At 41.8% G+C, this 17,912-nt stretch overlaps 1 protein-coding gene across 3 annotated transcripts in view; it reads right to left on the bottom strand.

The window, feature by feature from the left end:
* Window positions 1-418: 418 nt before the first annotated feature.
* Window positions 419-17,912, bottom strand: part of LOC121357819 (desmoplakin) — a 39,130-nt gene continuing 21,636 nt past the window's right edge. Inside the window, exons 13-24 of one of the 3 annotated variants that reach the window (XM_041475461.1) lie at window positions 17,382-17,508; window positions 16,645-16,849; window positions 15,897-16,114; window positions 14,937-15,103; window positions 14,483-14,621; window positions 12,305-12,498; window positions 11,287-11,449; window positions 10,612-10,695; window positions 9,672-9,779; window positions 8,939-9,037; window positions 5,844-8,135; window positions 419-4,307 (exon numbers count right to left, since the gene is read on the bottom strand). In XM_041475461.1, the coding sequence (XP_041331395.1) occupies window positions 1,113-4,307; window positions 5,844-8,135; window positions 8,939-9,037; window positions 9,672-9,779; window positions 10,612-10,695; window positions 11,287-11,449; window positions 12,305-12,498; window positions 14,483-14,621; window positions 14,937-15,103; window positions 15,897-16,114; window positions 16,645-16,849; window positions 17,382-17,508 (6,991 nt within the window). In that variant the 3' untranslated portion in view covers window positions 419-1,112. The remainder of the gene's footprint in view (window positions 4,308-5,843; window positions 8,136-8,938; window positions 9,038-9,671; window positions 9,780-10,611; window positions 10,696-11,286; window positions 11,450-12,304; window positions 12,499-14,482; window positions 14,622-14,936; window positions 15,104-15,896; window positions 16,115-16,644; window positions 16,850-17,381; window positions 17,509-17,912) is intronic. The other 2 variants (XM_041475463.1, XM_041475462.1) reach the window with 2 other exon arrangements.

Below are 17,912 nucleotides of genomic sequence, written 5' to 3'. Positions count from 1 at the left end.
AGCATGTTCCTGTGCCACAGTTGGCCAGGAAGTTTTTTGTTCTGCTCACTGTCCAAAGTTGCATGGATGTGTAAGGGAGAATCTGACTCAGTCCCTTGTAGCTACAGAGAAAATGAACTGGATCACAAGCAGAAAAAACATGCTTCCTATTATCATCATCAACTCTATAAGGAAGTGTGCAAACAGGAATTCTGCTTCTGGGGCACAGTTTTCCTTACTGGTGCTACCTTCATTTTCCTACTGAAAAATAAGAATCAGAAGTCCTCATTCATAAAAGTGATGGCTCAGCATCACGAAACATAACGTGCCCGCACACTTTTTACAACAAAGCTAATGTCTACTTCTTTTAAAAATGGTTCTTTCTCTAACTTGCACTTCCAAGGTTGTCCACAGATAAAATTATTAAGTACACACCAAATACTTTAAAACTTCAGAAGTTTATTGTCCAGAATAGCTCACATGGTACAGTTAGATTCTTTTTTTCTTTGTTACAGAGAAATCAAGCAAAATAGTAGAAAATTGTATATGGGTTAACAGTAAAACAAAAGCCCAGCCTAATAATAGCCCTTTACATCCACCAAATTATACTTCAGAAAATGGCTAGCCAAACATAAAGTAGTAGAGCATCTGAAAGACAGTTTCATGTTTATGGTATTGATTCTAAGTATTAAGGGCATTTTCTGTCCATATTGTTAATATCTTTTTTTTCATAATAGCAAATTGAAAAAGGTCTATGTGGATAAAAAGTTAACTACTGCAAGACTTTCAAACCTCAGTTACCACCTTATAGGCTGATAGTAATGCAAAACAGGAGAAGGCACATGACACAGTATTTAAAATATACAGAGACCTATTAAAATCCTAACACTAAGAGGAAATGGGAACCGAAACGCGAAATTCACAAACAGTACTTTTGCATTCCCTAATCTATATTCTATAAGTTTGCATTCAAACATTTTACAGCTTTTTCAGAAGAAAAGTGTAACACACCCAGAAAAGACTTAAAGGCTTTGCTTTGAGTTACTTTGTTGTTTGGTTTATTTTCTTTTAGTAAATGGAATATAGGATAATCTAAACTATAATAAAATGCAGACACATTCCCTCACTTGTTATTAGCGCCCAATAGACCCACTGCTGAAGGCTGAGTATGAGTAAGAATACGAAGAGCTTGCTGAGGCATCAAAGCTTCCTCTCCTAGACCCACTGCGTGAGCCTGAACGCGAGCCAGAGCGAGAGCCAGATCGAGAGCCAGGTGCCGAGGAGACATTGTAGGGACTGGATATGCCTTTAGAGGAAACAGAGGCTGCTTCCAACAGTTTAAGCCCGGTGATGTCTTCCACCATTGACCGGTTCATTGCATCTTTGTAGGATATTTTCAGCTTGGTCTTGGGGCAGGTCAGAATTTTGGGATAGCTGTTGGTGTCTTGTAATTTCTGGGCAGCGCGACCATCAATCAATCCATTCCTAATGGCTTCTTCAGTAGTTATTCTTCCACGCACTTCTGGGTCCACGAGACCTCCAGTGAGGTACTGGAATTCGAGGAACCGCTGCCCAGCCTCATAAGGCAGCCATTTCTCCTTCACTGCTTCAGCTGCTGACATCCTCTTGCGTCCACCCTTTATGCCTTCAAACCCTATGAAGGCCTTCTGGGCTGGTTTCAGACGTGTGGCCATATCCTGATCGATGATGCCTTGGCTAGTGGCTTCCTGGAGGGAAAGCCTCTGGCCAGTGGTAGGGCATATTATGCCGCCGGTGCAGGCCTGGGCTTCAAGTAAGCGCTGCCCAGTGATGCTATCCACAATGCCCCGCTGTATAGCTTCCGAAATGGAGATTTTCTCCAAGTTTTCTGTGTCAAATATGGCTGCAATAGGACTGCACTCATCTGGGGTCTCTGAGAAAGAACCGCTCCTGATCACTGAAGAAGAACTCCTAACACTCAGCACGGTGGGAGACCGAGTCACCGACTCGTGCCGGAACACCTCGTCAGTGCCATTACGGCAGGAAATCATGTCTGCAAACTGGGTCAGGCTCAAGCTGCCAGAACGGTACTGGTCAAAAAACTTCCTCTCCACCAGGCCTTTATCAATGGCGTCTTGGATGTCGTACTGGCTACCTGTTTTTCTGTCCACAAGGACTACCCTACTGCTGCCATCCGATCCTGTGATAGTTATTTCTTCCCACTCACACTCCTGTTCAGCTAGTTCTGTGTAGGTGTCATAATCTATGAGGCCTTTGCTGTACGCCTCCTGAACGGACATCTCCCGGTTTGTTTCTGGATCTACAATGACCACCCTGCGCTTTCTAAGGGTGTTCTTCTGTGAGGTGTGCACCACCTTCTTCTTCTCTCTCAGGGGCAGAAGGCAGAGCCCTGTTGCATCATCCTTTATGCATCTTTCTTTCAGCTGCAGGTAGGTCAGGTTTTCCTCTGTGTTGGGATCAAAGAACCCTTTGGTGTCATCACTTGGATCACTAAGGATCTGGTTGAGCTCCTCATTGAAGTAGCCACGCTTGTAGGCCGTCTCTACCGGCAAGCGGTAGCTCTCTTTGGGGTCGATGATCCCCCCAGTAGCGATCTGCGCCTCCAGCAGACGAATGCCATGGCCTCTCTCTATGAGCTCTTTGTTCATTGCTTGGAACAGAGAAATGATGTTTCCAGTTTCTGGGTCTTTGTACCCAGTGACAGCTCTTTCAGCAGAGAGAAGTTTCTCTTTAAATTCAATTCCAACAAGCCCTCTTTTGTAAGCTTCCTCAACAGGCAGCCTCACGTTGCTGACAGGATCCACTATGAACCCTGTGGCTGCCTGGGCTTCTAGGAGTTCAAGGGCTGTCCCCGGCCTAACCAAACCTATTTTCATAGCCTGGTAAATGCCAAGTTTCTCCTTAGTAGCCTCATTGTAGATACCAGCAATGCAGCTAGATCCTTGAAGGAAATCAATAATTCTCTCACTCACTTCTTCCACTGTAATTGCACCTCTTTCCAAGTCATTCCTTGTTGATTCCTTAATGATTCCAGCCTCAAGCAGTGCATCTGCTGAGACAGGCTGCCTGATCCCTTGGAATGACATACTCCTCTTCTGCACTGGAAGGAGGAGCAGACCAGTGTGTGGTTCAATCCTGCATTTTTCCTTCAGCTGCATGTAAGTGACTGCCTTTTTGGTGGTGGGATCAATGAAGTTCTTTGTACTGCCTTGGCAGTTGTTTAGCATCCTGTACAGGTCTTTGTCAATCAACCCACGAGATAAAGCTATCTCTTTGGGTAGGAAAACACTGTTAACAGGATCAACTATCCCTCCTACAGCCAGCTGGGCTTCAAGCAGACGAATTCCAGTTTCTCTGTCAACCAAGTTTTTCTTGATGGCTTCAGATACTGGCACAGTTTTGCCTGAGAAAGGATCCTTAAATCCTGTAATAGCCTTTTCTGCTGTATAGATCTGCTCTCTATCATCGAAGTCAATCAGATCTCTGGCGATAGCACTGTCCACTGTCAGTATCTCATTTCGGTGTGGGTCTATCACACCTCCTGTTGCTGCCTGGGCTTCTAGGAGCAGGACTGCGTTTTCTGCTGTGAGCAGCTGGTTCCGTTTGGCCTCAACAAAGGAGTACTTCTGTCTGGGCGAAAGGGACACCCCTGCAATAGCACCTGCCCCTTTGAGATAGGGTTCAATGTCAGCCGCGACCTCTTCCACCGACCTCTGCCCCTTCAGCAGTTTATCCAGTGTGAGTTTGTCTATCAGCTGGCACTCATACAGCTGCATGGCTGTGATCTTCTTCCGCAGCCCACTGAACACCAGCTTGGAGGCATCGATACAGAAGTCTTCCTCGGTCTGCGTAGATCTGTGAGCCCCATATGGGCGCTGCTTGAGTTTCTCAATCTCTCTTTGCAGCCTGAGACGCTCCGACTCCAACTCTGACTGGTTTTTGACAGCAGTCTCTTCCAGTCTGCACCGGTATCTCTCCTCAATCCGTTTGATTTCCATCTGCAGCCTTTCAATCTCACTCCTCAGGCTGTTCTTCTCCCTCTCGCTCTTCTCCCTCTCACACTGGATCTTCCTTATGGATTCCTCTGTTCGGGAGTGCTGGCTCTTCCACTGATTGAGGTCATTCAGAATTTGTTGCTTCTCACTTTCCAGGCGTTGCTTCAAACGTGATTCTGACTCCAGGGTAACTTTCAAACGGTTCAGCTCCTCTTCTAATCTCTGCAGTCTGGCTTTGTCTTGCTCCAAAGCACTCATTTTTATCAGCAGGGTTTCTCTTTCTTGCATAATCTGACTACATTGACTTTTGGATTCTTGAATCCTACTGGATGCCTAAAATTGTGGAGGAGAAATAAACCAAGAAAGGATGGTTAGAGTTTGTGCTGGTCAGAGTTATGCCCTCTGCCTACAATGCTCTCCAGCCTGTCATTTAACCTGCAGCAAACTCCCACTGGAAAACATTCTAGCCACAGCAGCACCTTGCCCAAGATTACAGATACACATAAACCAGAGAAGGCACATTTTCCCTTCACTTACAGTGTCTTCAGGACTGCCAGAGACTCATTCTCTTACCCACAGCCTCGACCTTCCGCTGATTTAGTTCTCTGTAACTTTGTGATACTTCTCACAGTACACTGACAAATACGCAGAGCATTTGAGACTCATAAATAGCCTGACGCTCAGCAGATGTCCTGGCAGTCCTACTAATCCAGGGGAATTTGCATCAGCTAAGGACTGGTCATACATGGATAAAAAGGAAACATACGACTCAATTTTTGCTTTCCTGTTAGCTTCACATCACTCCAAACAATTTTACCTGTGTTGCCTTCCATTTTAATTCATGCAGTGTCTTCATATATGTGCTCATAAGCACAAACACCCACAAGCATGCATGTTTGTATGCATATTAAACTGAATACAAGTTTATCTACTTGTAATACATGCATATATATGTGTACATATATATATATATGCATAGGTGTTATATAATCCTAAATGTTAGTATTTTTTTAATATCAGTACTAGGATTTTTAGAATAAAGGAAAGAAAAACTGAATAAAGAATATGAGAAAAGAAATATAAGGGACAAGTCTAGGGAAAAATACATTTTCACAAGTGCTCACTTGTATATATTTAAAGAGTAGCTCTTTGTACAAGAAAGCAGGCAGAAGAAAAAAAATATTAAAAAATGTTTCCTTTAACTTGTTTATGTTGTCACCTGAAGTTTAAGAAGTAAGGGCCAATAGTAAAATTTGCAAATGCCCTTAGTGACTCAGGAACATAAATCACCAAAACAAACCATGAAAGATAGGCTTCTAGTACCTTAGGCACAGCTGACAACATGACTCTTAATCCTCACTTGGAGTCAACATCTTACCCAGCTAATCAGCACCTCGACAGCTTGTTGCTTCTGGGGCTTTTAGCCAGTTTAGTTTGTGACAGCACTCAGGTCAGCCTCAAAGGACGGCTTTAACCCATCCTGGCTGAAACAGCCTGGGAAGCACACAGCCAGCAGGGAACTGTTAAAACACAGTGGTACTCCACATGCTCCCATTTTTCCATAGGATGGTTAGCTGGACACTGGCACACAGATTTCTTCTGGGACAAGGCCTGAGAACAAAGCTCTCCTAGGTGATGAGAGCTTATGGCTCCCTAGAACAGTTCCCAGGGAGTAAAGACGTTAAGGAAGTGGCCAATCCTGCCATTTTTCTTTAAAACTTAACCATGAGGAAGGGTCATAAAGGGGATGTTAGTCACAAGTACAGTGACTTCAAACAGCAAAGAGTGAATTAATTTGTTCAAATCGACACTGCAATTAATTATATATTTGAGAAACAATAAAGCTGGGATCAAAATATGTGTGAATACCTCTAGAGCTTGCTTTTGGAATTTTTCAATTTCCTGTCTCAATTTTTCCCTTTCTTTCTGTAAATCACTAAGCAACCCCTGAAGTTCCAGGGTTTGCTTGCTGCTCATCTGAAGCTGATTCTTTAGTTCAGCAATGGTGGTATTTTTCTCATCAACTTCATTTCTGACCATTCTGAGGTCATCGTATTCCAATCTAACATTTCGCAGCTCCTCCTCCAGTAACAAGTGCTCCTTGGTAAGGTTCTCCGTGAGAGACTGAAGCCTTTCGATCTCTATTTTGCACTCATTCAAGGCTTTGCTTTTTTCCTCAGAGGTTTTCTGTAAGTGCTCATATCGTAGGTGAGCCTGTTTTAATTGCTCCTGTTCTTGGACCAACTGACGACGTAAAGTCTCAATATCAGATGTGTATTTTCTTAACTCCTCCATGTATCTTTGCTTCTCTCTCACATGACCATCTAATACTTCTCTTTGGTGTCTAAGGTCATCTTCATTCCTCTTCTTCACAATAGATACTTCCTCTATCTGCTGTGTGAGATTAGTTATTTTGACCGACTGGTCTCTCAGAGATCTCCTCATGCCTTCTATTTCCTCCTCCAGTTTTTTCCTCCTGGATGTTTCCTCCATTAAATTTTTGTTCTGTCTGCAAAGCTCCTCCTCCAGCTTATGTTTCTGGATCTGCAAGTCTTTTACAGTGCTCTGGAACTTTGCACTTTCTTGATCCCTGCCTTTTTTCTCTTGTGAAACTCTTTCATACTCAATTTTCAGTCTGGCCAGTTCCTGCTCTTGGATCCTCAGCTTGTTAATTGTCTCAGTTGCACTCGTGTTCGCTTTCTGCAGGTCAAACTGGACTCTTTTCAATTGACTGTTCTCATCCTCCACTTCTTTCCTCTGACTTGTTTCTACATCCAACAACTTTCTCAGCCTTTCAATCTCTTTGTTTCTTTCCTTAATGGTTTTAGAAGCATCATCAAGTGACTGTTTGTACCGCATGCTTTCATCAGAGTGTCTCTGAATAACTTGTTTTAACTCAATCTCCAGCTGCTGTTTCTTCTGAGAAAGCTCTGAGCCAGCTGCCTTCTGCTGCTGAGCATTCTCTTCTATTTTCCGTAGATTATCCGTTGTCTGACTTATCGTATTCTTCAGTCTCCTAATTTCCTCACACAAATTCCTATTTTCTCTCATGGCATTATCAAGCTGTGTTCTATAATTATTTGTCTCCTCTTCCTTTTGCATGGTGACCTGGTGAATTGTGTTCTTTGTGATATTAATCTCAGTTTCATATTTGTTCTTTAAACTAATAATTTCCTCATCATAACTGTTTCTTACCTTAGCCAATTCATTTTCAAGTTCCCATCGGCTTTTAGCCTCTTCCTGAAGCTGAAGCTTTAGCCTTTCCAGCTCCTTAGTTTTATCCTGAATAGTTGAGGCAGCCTCCTCAAGAGCCTGCTTGTATCTTGAGTTGTCTTCCCCACGAAGCTGAATGATCTGTTTCAGCTCCAGCTCTAACTGATGCTTCTGCTGTGACACCTCAGAGCTGCAAGCCTTCTGCTGGAGAGCATCTTCCTCTGCCCTCCGCCGCTGGTCTGTTGTCTGCAGAATGGCATCATTCAGCCTCACGATCTCATCCTTAAGGTCTCTGTTCTCTCTTGTCAGTCTGTCAACCTGGGCTCTGAGGCCTTTTGCATCATCATCTTTTTGTGCAGCTATCTGCTGGATTGTTGTCTTCTTAATATTAATTTCTGTTTCATACTTGTTCTTTAAATTACTCATCTCCTCGCTAAACTGGTTTCTTACCTTAGCCAGCTCATTTTCATACTCCCTCTTCCGTGTGCCTTCGTCCTGAAGAAGAACCCTTAATCTTTCTATCTCGTACTCCTTCTCCTTGATGACCTTCTCAGACTCTAACTTCTGCCAACCAAGGCTGTCTTTCTCATTTTGCCTTGTTTTTTGCAGTTGGTCATAGTCATTCTTCTGCTGCTCATATCTATCCTCCAGCAACTTCCTTTTCCTTTTCTCATCTTCAGTCTCATAAGTCAGCCTGGTTATTCTGTCATTTAGATCCTTTATCTGGGCATAGCATTTGTCTAGGTTTTGCTTAGCAGAGTTTCCATCCATTTCAGCTTGTCTTTTCATTTCTTCCAAGCTCATCAGCTTTGCCTTGAGCTGAGAAATGTCCATCTGGTACTTCTGCAGATTTTGCTCCAGGAATTTATGTTTGTTGCTTGTCTCTGAATTTGAATCCCTAGCAAGTCTGAGTTCCTCTTCCAGGAGTTCAATTTTGGTGTTTTTCATCTGCAACATGATAGCAGAAAAACAAACAAAAAAACCTTCCATAAATATTTTGACAACTGTTTCAAATCATCACATGCAATAAAATATACATTGTAACACTGACAACTTAAAAATTAATTTTTTCGCTGCTTCAGTGAGATCTAAACCCCCTTTTTATTTAATGTCATCAAGACAAATTCTGCAATCTATTTATTCAGAATCAAACCTTATTCAGGAATCAGCATATAATGACTTTCAGAGGGGAAAAGATGATTTATAGGGGGAGGGAGGTGTGCTACTGATAGGAAAATGTGGTGTAGCAGAAGTTCACCAGCTAAGTATGGAACAGTCACCTTAAGAACCTCCCCAGTTTTCACAAAGGTGAAAAATCACATTCCGTACATGCAACTTCTTTAATGGGCCTCTCTGTTTCAGTGAACTGCATCAAATCAGAAGTTGCTTCTTTCGAAACACTTTAGAATATGGTCTAAAATGAGGTGCCCTCAACCATGAGGAGCAAGTTTTCAGCACTGAGGTATCTGTGCTGTCACTGAGGTCAAGGCTGGGAAGGGAAGGATCGCTCATGTGCCTTGATGAGCACCTCCTTATTTACCAAGGAGACCAGTTCTCTACCTCACTTCACACACCACCTTGGAGGTCCCTTTGTAAAATGCTACTCTTTCACAAAAGATGCATTACTCTGCTGATATGCCTCCTTTGTAGGACACCTCTGAGTTCTGGATACAGTTTTGTGAGCTATTTTATACTGTACCTTCTGCCTCTGATCAGTGATAAAAATGAAATAACAGAAAATAAAAGAATACCTTTAGATCCTCCATGCTCTTTAACATTTCACTCAAGAATCTGTAATAATCTCCTGATCTTGTTAGAAGCTCTATATAGCGGGACTGAGCCTCATTAGCCTTGAAAAGAAACAGAATTGTTAGCAGCTTGTACTAGAGTTAGTCATGAACATACCTATGTCCGGACCATTTAAAGAATTCCAATCTACTTGAGCAAACACATCACTCGACAAAGTAAAAAGCAGATTCTACTCCTCACAAATTCACACGACATTCTGAGGACCTCAAAAGTGCGAATTCTTCCTTAAGAAAAATCCACACTTTTTTGATTTTTCAGCATTGTCTGCCCCCCATTGCTGATGTGATATTAAATTCAAGACTTCATCCCCTGGTTCATCATGCTCTTCCTGTCTTACAGTCACAAGTAACCCAAGATAAATTTTTAACAGCAGTTAATTCCCAGGCTGAAAGTACCTAAACCACTTGGGGCACTAATCTACCTTTCTCACAGTATGTATGCAGTGGACACTGAATAGGAATGAGATAAATTCCTGAGGGTTAATCTAACGTCTGAACAAGCCCAGGTCTGATTTTACAGCACAATGACTATTCTGCACTAATTCCTTGTGCTTACGTGCTTAGCGCACATTACCAGTGACAGTGCTAAGTATTAGAATACAGCTGGGTATGACTCACAAGGGCTCACAGACAAACAAATGCATTCAGAAGATGGAAAGGGAGGAAAGAAAGGTACCTCTTGTAGAATTAGGACTGCAGGAGACTGAACCACACTCTTCTTGATAGGTATGTTGAGCAATGTTTCTAATCCCGAACTGTAGGAAGCAACTTGTAGTTCATAATCCTGAAAAACAAGACAAAAGCAAGACCCATTTAGAAACTGCCAAAGAATTATCTGTGAATTATTTCAGAAAATGCAGGTTCTTGGGGTTTTTTGGTTTTGTTTCCTTAATGAAAAGCTACATTTTCCCCTTGTTTATATTTCTGACCATGTAGACATGATCCTCTGAAAAATTTTACAAAAAAAAAGAAGACAACCGTTTCTGAAAGTTGAGGGCTACATGGAGGTAAGAAAGATTCAGTTTTATGGGAGTAACTGGTCTAAGTACTGTTATCCACCAAAACTTCATCAGAAATAACAGTCTCTGCATCTCTTTTGTATCACATATGCCATGTCACATATACAGCAAAATCTTTGTCACAGAGAGTAAGACTGAGCTGGAGAAAGCATGGATAAAAATGCAAGGACCATAAAACCATTCCCTCTGTATGTTATTGGTTTTCATGACTATTGCACACCATTCCTCCTGCTAATTTGCATTTGTCTTGCCTCCTAGATCAGATCCTAATCAGACCTAATTTGTTAAGCACCAATCTGTTCTTGACTTGCTTATGCTTTTTAACACGTGAACTGGAAAGTTTGGTCTGCCTAGAAGGAGGCTTTGATTCACCTGAAGAGAAGCTCTCACTGGTATCTGCTGCATGATCCCACAGTCCTCAGGTGGCAAGTACATAAATTGCTTTCATTGTGTTTTGTACTCAGACGTACTTCACCCCAGCAATTTCTGTACACACGCATCAGGGAGCTGACTTTTCACCCGTCAGCAGAGCAGAGACAATGGGATGTGCCTGACCATGAAAAACCACACCCCACAAAAATGCTGAGATCCAAGTACCTTAATTGCAGCTGAGCACTGATCTGCATGCTTGAGAAGCTCCTCGACTTTGTCTCGCTTCCCACAGATTTCACTGTGCAAGTTCTGCCAAGAGAAAAGTGAGCCATGAAACACCCCTGCAAGATTTACCAGTATTTCCTCCTGTACATGCTGCCTCCATCAGAAAGCACCTGAAGCAGGAGCCCCTGAGGCTGAGACCTGAAATAACCTGTACCTGGGCAGTTTTTACAACAGTAAGCTCTTTGGGCATGAGAAGGTTTTTCTCAGAGAGAACACTCAGCAACTGAAAAACCCCCAGAGCTGGGAAGGCAGAGATCCTTGACTTTAGCATAGATGTATTTACTTGATTTTTATTTTTGTGCTGTAATTTGTCCCATAAGTTGCACCATCTTACAGTCGCTTGAATTAATTCAAAGCTGATGTGTAAAAGTGTCAGTGAATGTGTAGGAGCCAAACACAGTCTTGTTCATAATCTGTTGTAGTGCTGACAGAAAGTAATGAGGACAATAATATTTCCTCCCTCCTGCCTTCTACATATGTGGGGTTTTTTGGTAGCTTGCTTATAATTCAAAACAGGCCACTGTATTGCAGACTGCGTCGATACCAATATTTTCAGTATAGCAAAATAATTTAAAATCCAGATAGCTGAAGACAACTCATTCAGGTGCTGCATACCTTCTGATCATGTAGGTATCTCATGATAGTGTTGGAATCACACAGCTTCATGGACTCAATAGCATCTTGCCGGCGCTTGGCATCACAGATCCACTTGCTAAGAGCCTGGTAGAGATCTCGGTAGGTTTTCAGCTGTTTGATCTGCCTTTCCAAATCCCATGACCTAGGTTAAAAAAAGGGAAAAACCTGTCAAAATGGAAAGTGCATTCTCTTTCTCTCTCTTTACACAGTTTTCAGAAATAAGACACAAATAAACTTACATAAAACTATGGGAAGCTCTGAAAAGGAGATTCTGAACAAAAATTTTAAATAAATGAGAATTGTACTGGTTGTTAGTCACCCAACATGGGGTTTTAATACCTCACTTTTGAGTAACTCTGTAATATACAGATGTTGGGCCTTCCTGTCAAAGTGAGGAATAAATAAAACTTGCAGTGATAAAAATCAAGTGCTGACTTCAGCACTCTTGTTCTCAGTTTTCACTGAAGAACCAGCAACCAGTTAGACTACATTTTGTCCTCAGATAAAAAACAAAATAAAACAAACTAAAACAAGCCATACCCCAACCTCCATCTCTCCCCCTCAAACAATCAGAATATGTTTCTGTTAACAATTTAGATTCAAGGTTCCATTTTGTTACTTAATTCTTAGTGTTACTTTTTTAACCCTCAAGTACAGCGTGTTGAGGAATAAGCATGGTTGCTTTTTTGAGGGGGAAAATGCTGACTGGAAGTACTTAATCCAAGAACGTTAGCAAGAATTAAAAAAAAATATTAACAACTCTTTAGCGCACAGCTTAGACATTTGCAAGGCTAACTACATTTTTCTGCTTGGTCTTACACAATTCCTTTTGAAGTATGTTCAACCTATTCACAATAGCTCGAGTCTTATTGCCCTGAAGTCACCATTTGTCCCTTGGGAGCAAAGATTAGTGCACATCAGGTCTTCTAGAATTCACTGCTAAGTTGATCTTGGTAGCAACAGCAATAAGGAAAACGCTCTGAAAACATGAACAAACCTGTTGTCTATCTGCTTATCAGCCCTCTGCCAGCGGTCTATTAGCTGGGTAACCTTGTCACAGTACTTTCCAATGTCCATGTCATACAGGGTGTATGACTGGCAAGACTGTGAGTGAATCTGAAGTGTTCTCTGCAGCTCATTTTCCAAGGTATTCAGTAATGACTTCTTCATATTTAGGTCTGCTTTCATTTTCTGGAGAAAAAACCAAAATGTTGTCATTTAATTTATTCTTGAGAAGAATCTGATACTTAACCAATTTAACAGCTTGCGCAGTATGTTGGGATCTAAAGATGCTGTTTTTAACTCAGTAAGGTATGTATAGTGATGTCAGCTGAACTTAAAACATTTAAAGTGAAACACCTATTTTGGTAAACAGCTCAGCTTAAATATGTGTTTAAAGTTAGACTAAATAATTTGCTAAACCAAAGCTCTCTGCTATTATATTCTGAAGCCAACATTTCAGTTTCTCAGAACTCTGCAAAGCAGTAACCAGAGCAGAACAAGAGCCTTGCTTGTTCCTAGAAAAAACTGACCAGAAAATTTCACTGAAGTATAAAAGATTCCTGCACTTGCAACAGCTGTGGCATCAACCCTCAGGAGTGGCATATCCAGTATTTAAACACCTAAAAATCTGCACAGGTTTTTTGTTTGTTTGTTTGTTTTGTTTTCCTATTTACATTTTTATAAACATCTACCATGGAGATGTTTCTTCACACACACACACTCGTTTAGGTACACTACCTGCATACTGTGGGCGTCACCAAATGGAATATATAGCACAGGCAGTGGTCTGCCTTGTAGCCCCCAGTCACAGGAATGGCTACAGCCTTCAGTGATATGCTCAAGCTTTTTTCAAGCTTTTTTTTGGTACCACAGAGAGGTGGGTTTTTTTTTGGTGTAGCTCAAATTTACACCAGCTAAGAACAACCCCCAGCTGCATGGAAGGTCTCTGCAACCCATTTCTGTACACTGTTATCTGTGTTTATCACTAGTGAATGTAGATTTGAAGGCAGTATCTCCCTTCTTGCATATAGGCTATTAATTGCCTTGTTGTCCTCTAGGTGTAACAAGTAAATTTAAGTGTTACTGAGTGTCCCGGTTTTGCTACAGAGTCTATGTCAAATCTTACAGTGAAAAGTATTCAGCCTGTACAAGGGGAAAAGGGAAATAACTGCTTTGCTGAGCACAAAGTTGTCTTGCAGATCCAGTCTTTTATCCATCTTTATCTGCTGGTCCTTTTGTGCACTGAACGCATTTGGGAGAACAAGAACTCTTTCATTATTTTCTGTTCTTACCTTTAGTAGGGAAAAGGTGGTGCAAATGGAGCACAACCCATTTACCTTTTTGTCATGTCAAATGAGAGCTACAGAAACCTTCTATGCAGCTGCCCTTGCTGTGGGGGCAGCAACAACCAGGGGGTGGAAGAAGTAATAACCTGTATGTTATTTTCAATAATTTCATAGAATAACAGTTTCCTATGTTGGAAATGACCCACAAGGATCATTGAATCCAACTCCTGGCCTTGCACAGGACACCCCAAGAGTCACACTACATGCCAGAGAGTGTTGTCCAAACCCTTCTTTAACCCTGTCAGGCTTGGTGCTGTGATCACTTCCCTGGGGAGCCTGTTCCAGTGTCCAGCCCACTTCTGGATGAAGAACCTTTTCCTGATATCCATCCTAAACTTCCCCTGACACAGCTCCTTCCTGTTCCCTTGGGTCCTGCCACTGGTCACCACAGAGAAGAGATCAATGCCTGCCTCTCCTCTTCCCATTGTGAAGAAGCTGTGGACTGCAATGAGGTCTCCCCTTAGTCTTCTCTTTTCCAGGCTGAACAGACCAAGTGAACTCAGCTGCTCCTCAAAGACCTTCACCATTCTCACAGCCCTCCTTTGGAAGCTATCTAATAACTTTATGTTTTTTATCTTGTGGCACCCAAAACTGAGTACAGGACTCAAGGGGAGGGAGCACCAGTGCAGTCAGAGAAGGATAATCCCCTCTCTTAACCATCCAACAAGAATAGGCCTGATTTACAAAATATTGTATGTTTATACATAAAAAACCCCAGGATCAGCATTTCTATCTCCTATGGTTTTGGAAGGGTTCCCCCACCTCAACAGATCAGTGCTGGCAACTACGAATTTTGTTTTGGTGTGTCCTTGGGTTTGGCCCCTCACCTTCAAACAAGCCCGATAAGCCTCCACTTTATCAAGATCCAAAGGAACAGTCTCCTCTTCAGACAGCCTCACTTCAAAAACTCTGATCACATCCTCTGTTTGCAGAATAACCTGGAGCAGACACCTCAGTGCATTCAAGCTAAAGTAAATGATACAAGACAAATCCATTATGGACTAAGGAAAGAACAGTGATATTTTTAATTAATTGCAGATGATTGGCTAAAGAAAATAGGTAATACACGAAATTTCTGTGATACCCATGTTTCTCACTTTCTTTTTTTAAAGTGTTCCAGAAAAGAGAAGAAATTCACCTAAGTGTCTGTTTCTATCAACATGTACACAATTTGCAGAGAAGAAGGTGTAATTTTACACTACTGACAACAAAAGGCAGCTTTCTGGACTATGAATTATGGGAGAAAGTGAGTATTTATTGCAATAGTCTCCATTTACTTACCTGTCTAAGTAGCCAGCAGAAACACCATTAATATTTTCCAGTTTTTGAAAGAGGGCATTTATCTCTGATTGCAAGTACACATACTTCTCACAGCCTCTGAAGTTAGGCAGCAAGTCCTTATGCTTATTGAGGGTTTCAGCCATTATTTGAGAGTCGTTCTGCACACCCTAAGGAAAAAGAAAATGCCTGGTTTACACATTTTTGGTTGGCTGAATGATCATTCTATTCTATATTCATGTGGAATTGGTCTCCTTATCCAAACAGTCTGCTCTTACGTAACCAGCTTGACTGAGGACTGAAGAAGTGGCTGAGCTTGCTTTCTTCAAGGCAAGCACTACTGAACAGTATCTTTTTTGTCCACAATAGGTCATATGTCTTTTTGAGCATCTACACTCCAAAACTCAGCTCTGAAGTGCCAAGGTCCTTCTGCTCTTGAGACCTTTGCAACCCCATTGCCCCATGGGGATTCCTTACATGCTGAACCTGTTATCTTTTTGTACCCATCTTCCCTCCATGGTCTCCCACAAATCTAAAGAGGGATAGTAAGCCTCGTGTATCCAGTCTGTATCCCACAGACAGCACCTTACAGGTAGGTGGTTATGTGAAGTCCTTGGTAAAGGATTTTAGTGGTGCTTTACTCTGGATGAGGCTTAACATGCACTCACAGCGACCTGACACCAGTCTTTCTGTATTCCTTGCCTGGCAAAATTTGTTTTCTAAAATTCAAGAGTCAACTTTTTCTACTTGGAAAGTAAATTCTAATCCAAGTCATTATGGTTATTCTGCACAGGATTTGTGTCTTTCCCAGCTGATCATAAACAAATTCCAAGTCATTATGGTTAGCCTCCAACTGAGATTATTCTGCACAGGATTTGTGTCTTTCCCAGCTGATCATAAACAAAACTGCAGCACAGAGTCACACAGAGCTTGAGATACTCAAAGACAAACATCCATGGTTACCTCTAAGTCCTTTATTCTGACTGAAAAGTCGTGCATAGCCCCTTGATCCACTCCAAGAGGAGCTCTTTGAACCATCTGAATCTCAGAAGCTTCAATCTGACGCCGAAGTTTCTGAAGCTCCATCAGCAGCCAGGCCTCCTGCTTCTCATACTCTCGGTTTCTCTCATTAATGATTATGGTGTTTGAGGAACCCACGGGACAGCTCTCAGTTGGGACCACTGAAATGGTAAAATGAATTGGGTAAGCATCAGCTGCCAGAGAACTGAGCAGGAAGATGCAGGAAGCCAAGGCAGTGCCCAAGTGATCCAAGCACTGAGTTGACCTGTAGAACTCAGAACAGGTGGAAGATCTGGGCCCTCAGGCAGCTGTTTCAGGGAATGAAATCTCTCCTTCACAAAAATATAAACTTCCTTCCTAAAACGCAGCAGTGAGATTTTGCTTCCTAACAAAAGAAAATGTATCAGATGGACTAAATTCCTCTCATTCCCCCAGCAGTTTTTAGAGCTTTAGAGCACTAACTATGAGTTTTAGAGCATACTCCCAGATTACCATCAAAGGAAGGAAGAAAATCTTCCACTGTGCATGGCCAGTTTTGTTAGGCTGGGAGACAGCAGAACAATTCTTGAACATATTCCTATTCATATGTTGAAGACAACATTTTCATATAAAAAGAATGCACCACCCACCACCTCTGGCACAAAGAAAACCCAGCAATCCAAACTCTACAAAAGCCAGGACGACAACAAACCTGTTTGTGGCTGTCTTGGTTGATTAGGCAGCTGTATGATCAAGGTTTGGTAGTGCTTCTGAGCATCAGTGAACTGAGTCTGGATCTTTCGTTTGTCTTCATCACCAAACATCTCTGAGCCTTGGCTGTTTCTGAGGAATTCTTGATAATGGATCTCCAGGTCAGTTATTATTTTTTGGTAATCTTCCTTACGCATTGTTTTCAGCTGAAATAAGGAAGAAAAGAATTTTGAAATAAAAGGGAGAAAAAGCAATTGGGGAAGTTTTATGACTAGTTAATCACTAAAGAACATAATATAATAAACCCATAAAAAACCCAAAGTAATCACACTTTAGAATAAATCCTAACTAGGCTGCCTCTAAAAGTATGGTGCTAATAGTACCATCTGAGTTAACCAATCCTTGTTACCATCATTTCACATCTTAACAGCAGTGTGAAATTCTACCTCTTACCCTGTTTATCCATGCCCCTGTACAGTGGGAGCTAATACAACAAGTATGTAATAAATTCCGTTAGCAAACCTACCTGCTTATCCGTTTGAGTAGGAAAGTATTTTGTTTCTCCTTTAATAAAATTACAACTTCCATATGTGCAAGTTTTTGTGCAAGCTAGCAAAAGGAAGGCCTGTGGTTTTGTAGAACATACATCTGCACAGAATACTGCAGAGTCTGCTGGGGACAGCAGACATCAGGTCATGGATGTCTCTGGTCTGCAGTCAAGGCCAGCTGGTGTCTTACCTTGGCAATAGTCATGGCTCTGATTTTCTCAATGTCAATCATGCAGTAATGCCAGGACACCAGGCTCTTCATGTTGATATACAGCTGGTTCCACAAAGCTAAAATAGCTTCATAGTATTGCTCAATTCTGGCATGAAGGAAAAAAAAAAAAAAAAAAAAAAAAAAAGCATGATCAAAATGCATCTGTCCTTGTAGCACAGCTACAAAACATCCCAAGAAACATCCACCAGATGTGGAGTGTGCTAAGGCTCATTCTTGAAAAGGCTCTACTTGAAAAAATCTTGGAAATTAATTTATACATGACTCTCATTAGTACAGATGAGAAAAACTGTGTAGACATTAACTTTTAAACACTTCTAGGCCCCAACCTAGATCCCAGCAAGTTTCACTGAAGTGAGCTTCCTCAAGTCAAGGGTCTAGTCCTTAACCCCCACCTTTAGGGGCAAGGGCAGTGCACTCTGATCAAGGCACAGAACATATTCTTTGACTGGTTGCTATTTTGAGTGAACTCTAACCCCAGTGGTAAGCATC

This window comes from Pyrgilauda ruficollis, unplaced genomic scaffold (genome assembly GCF_017590135.1).
Source record: "Pyrgilauda ruficollis isolate IOZ18807 unplaced genomic scaffold, ASM1759013v1 scaffold35, whole genome shotgun sequence".
Classification (NCBI taxonomy): domain Eukaryota; kingdom Metazoa; phylum Chordata; class Aves; order Passeriformes; family Passeridae; genus Pyrgilauda; species Pyrgilauda ruficollis.
This window is presented reverse-complemented; position numbering and strand designations above follow the sequence as displayed.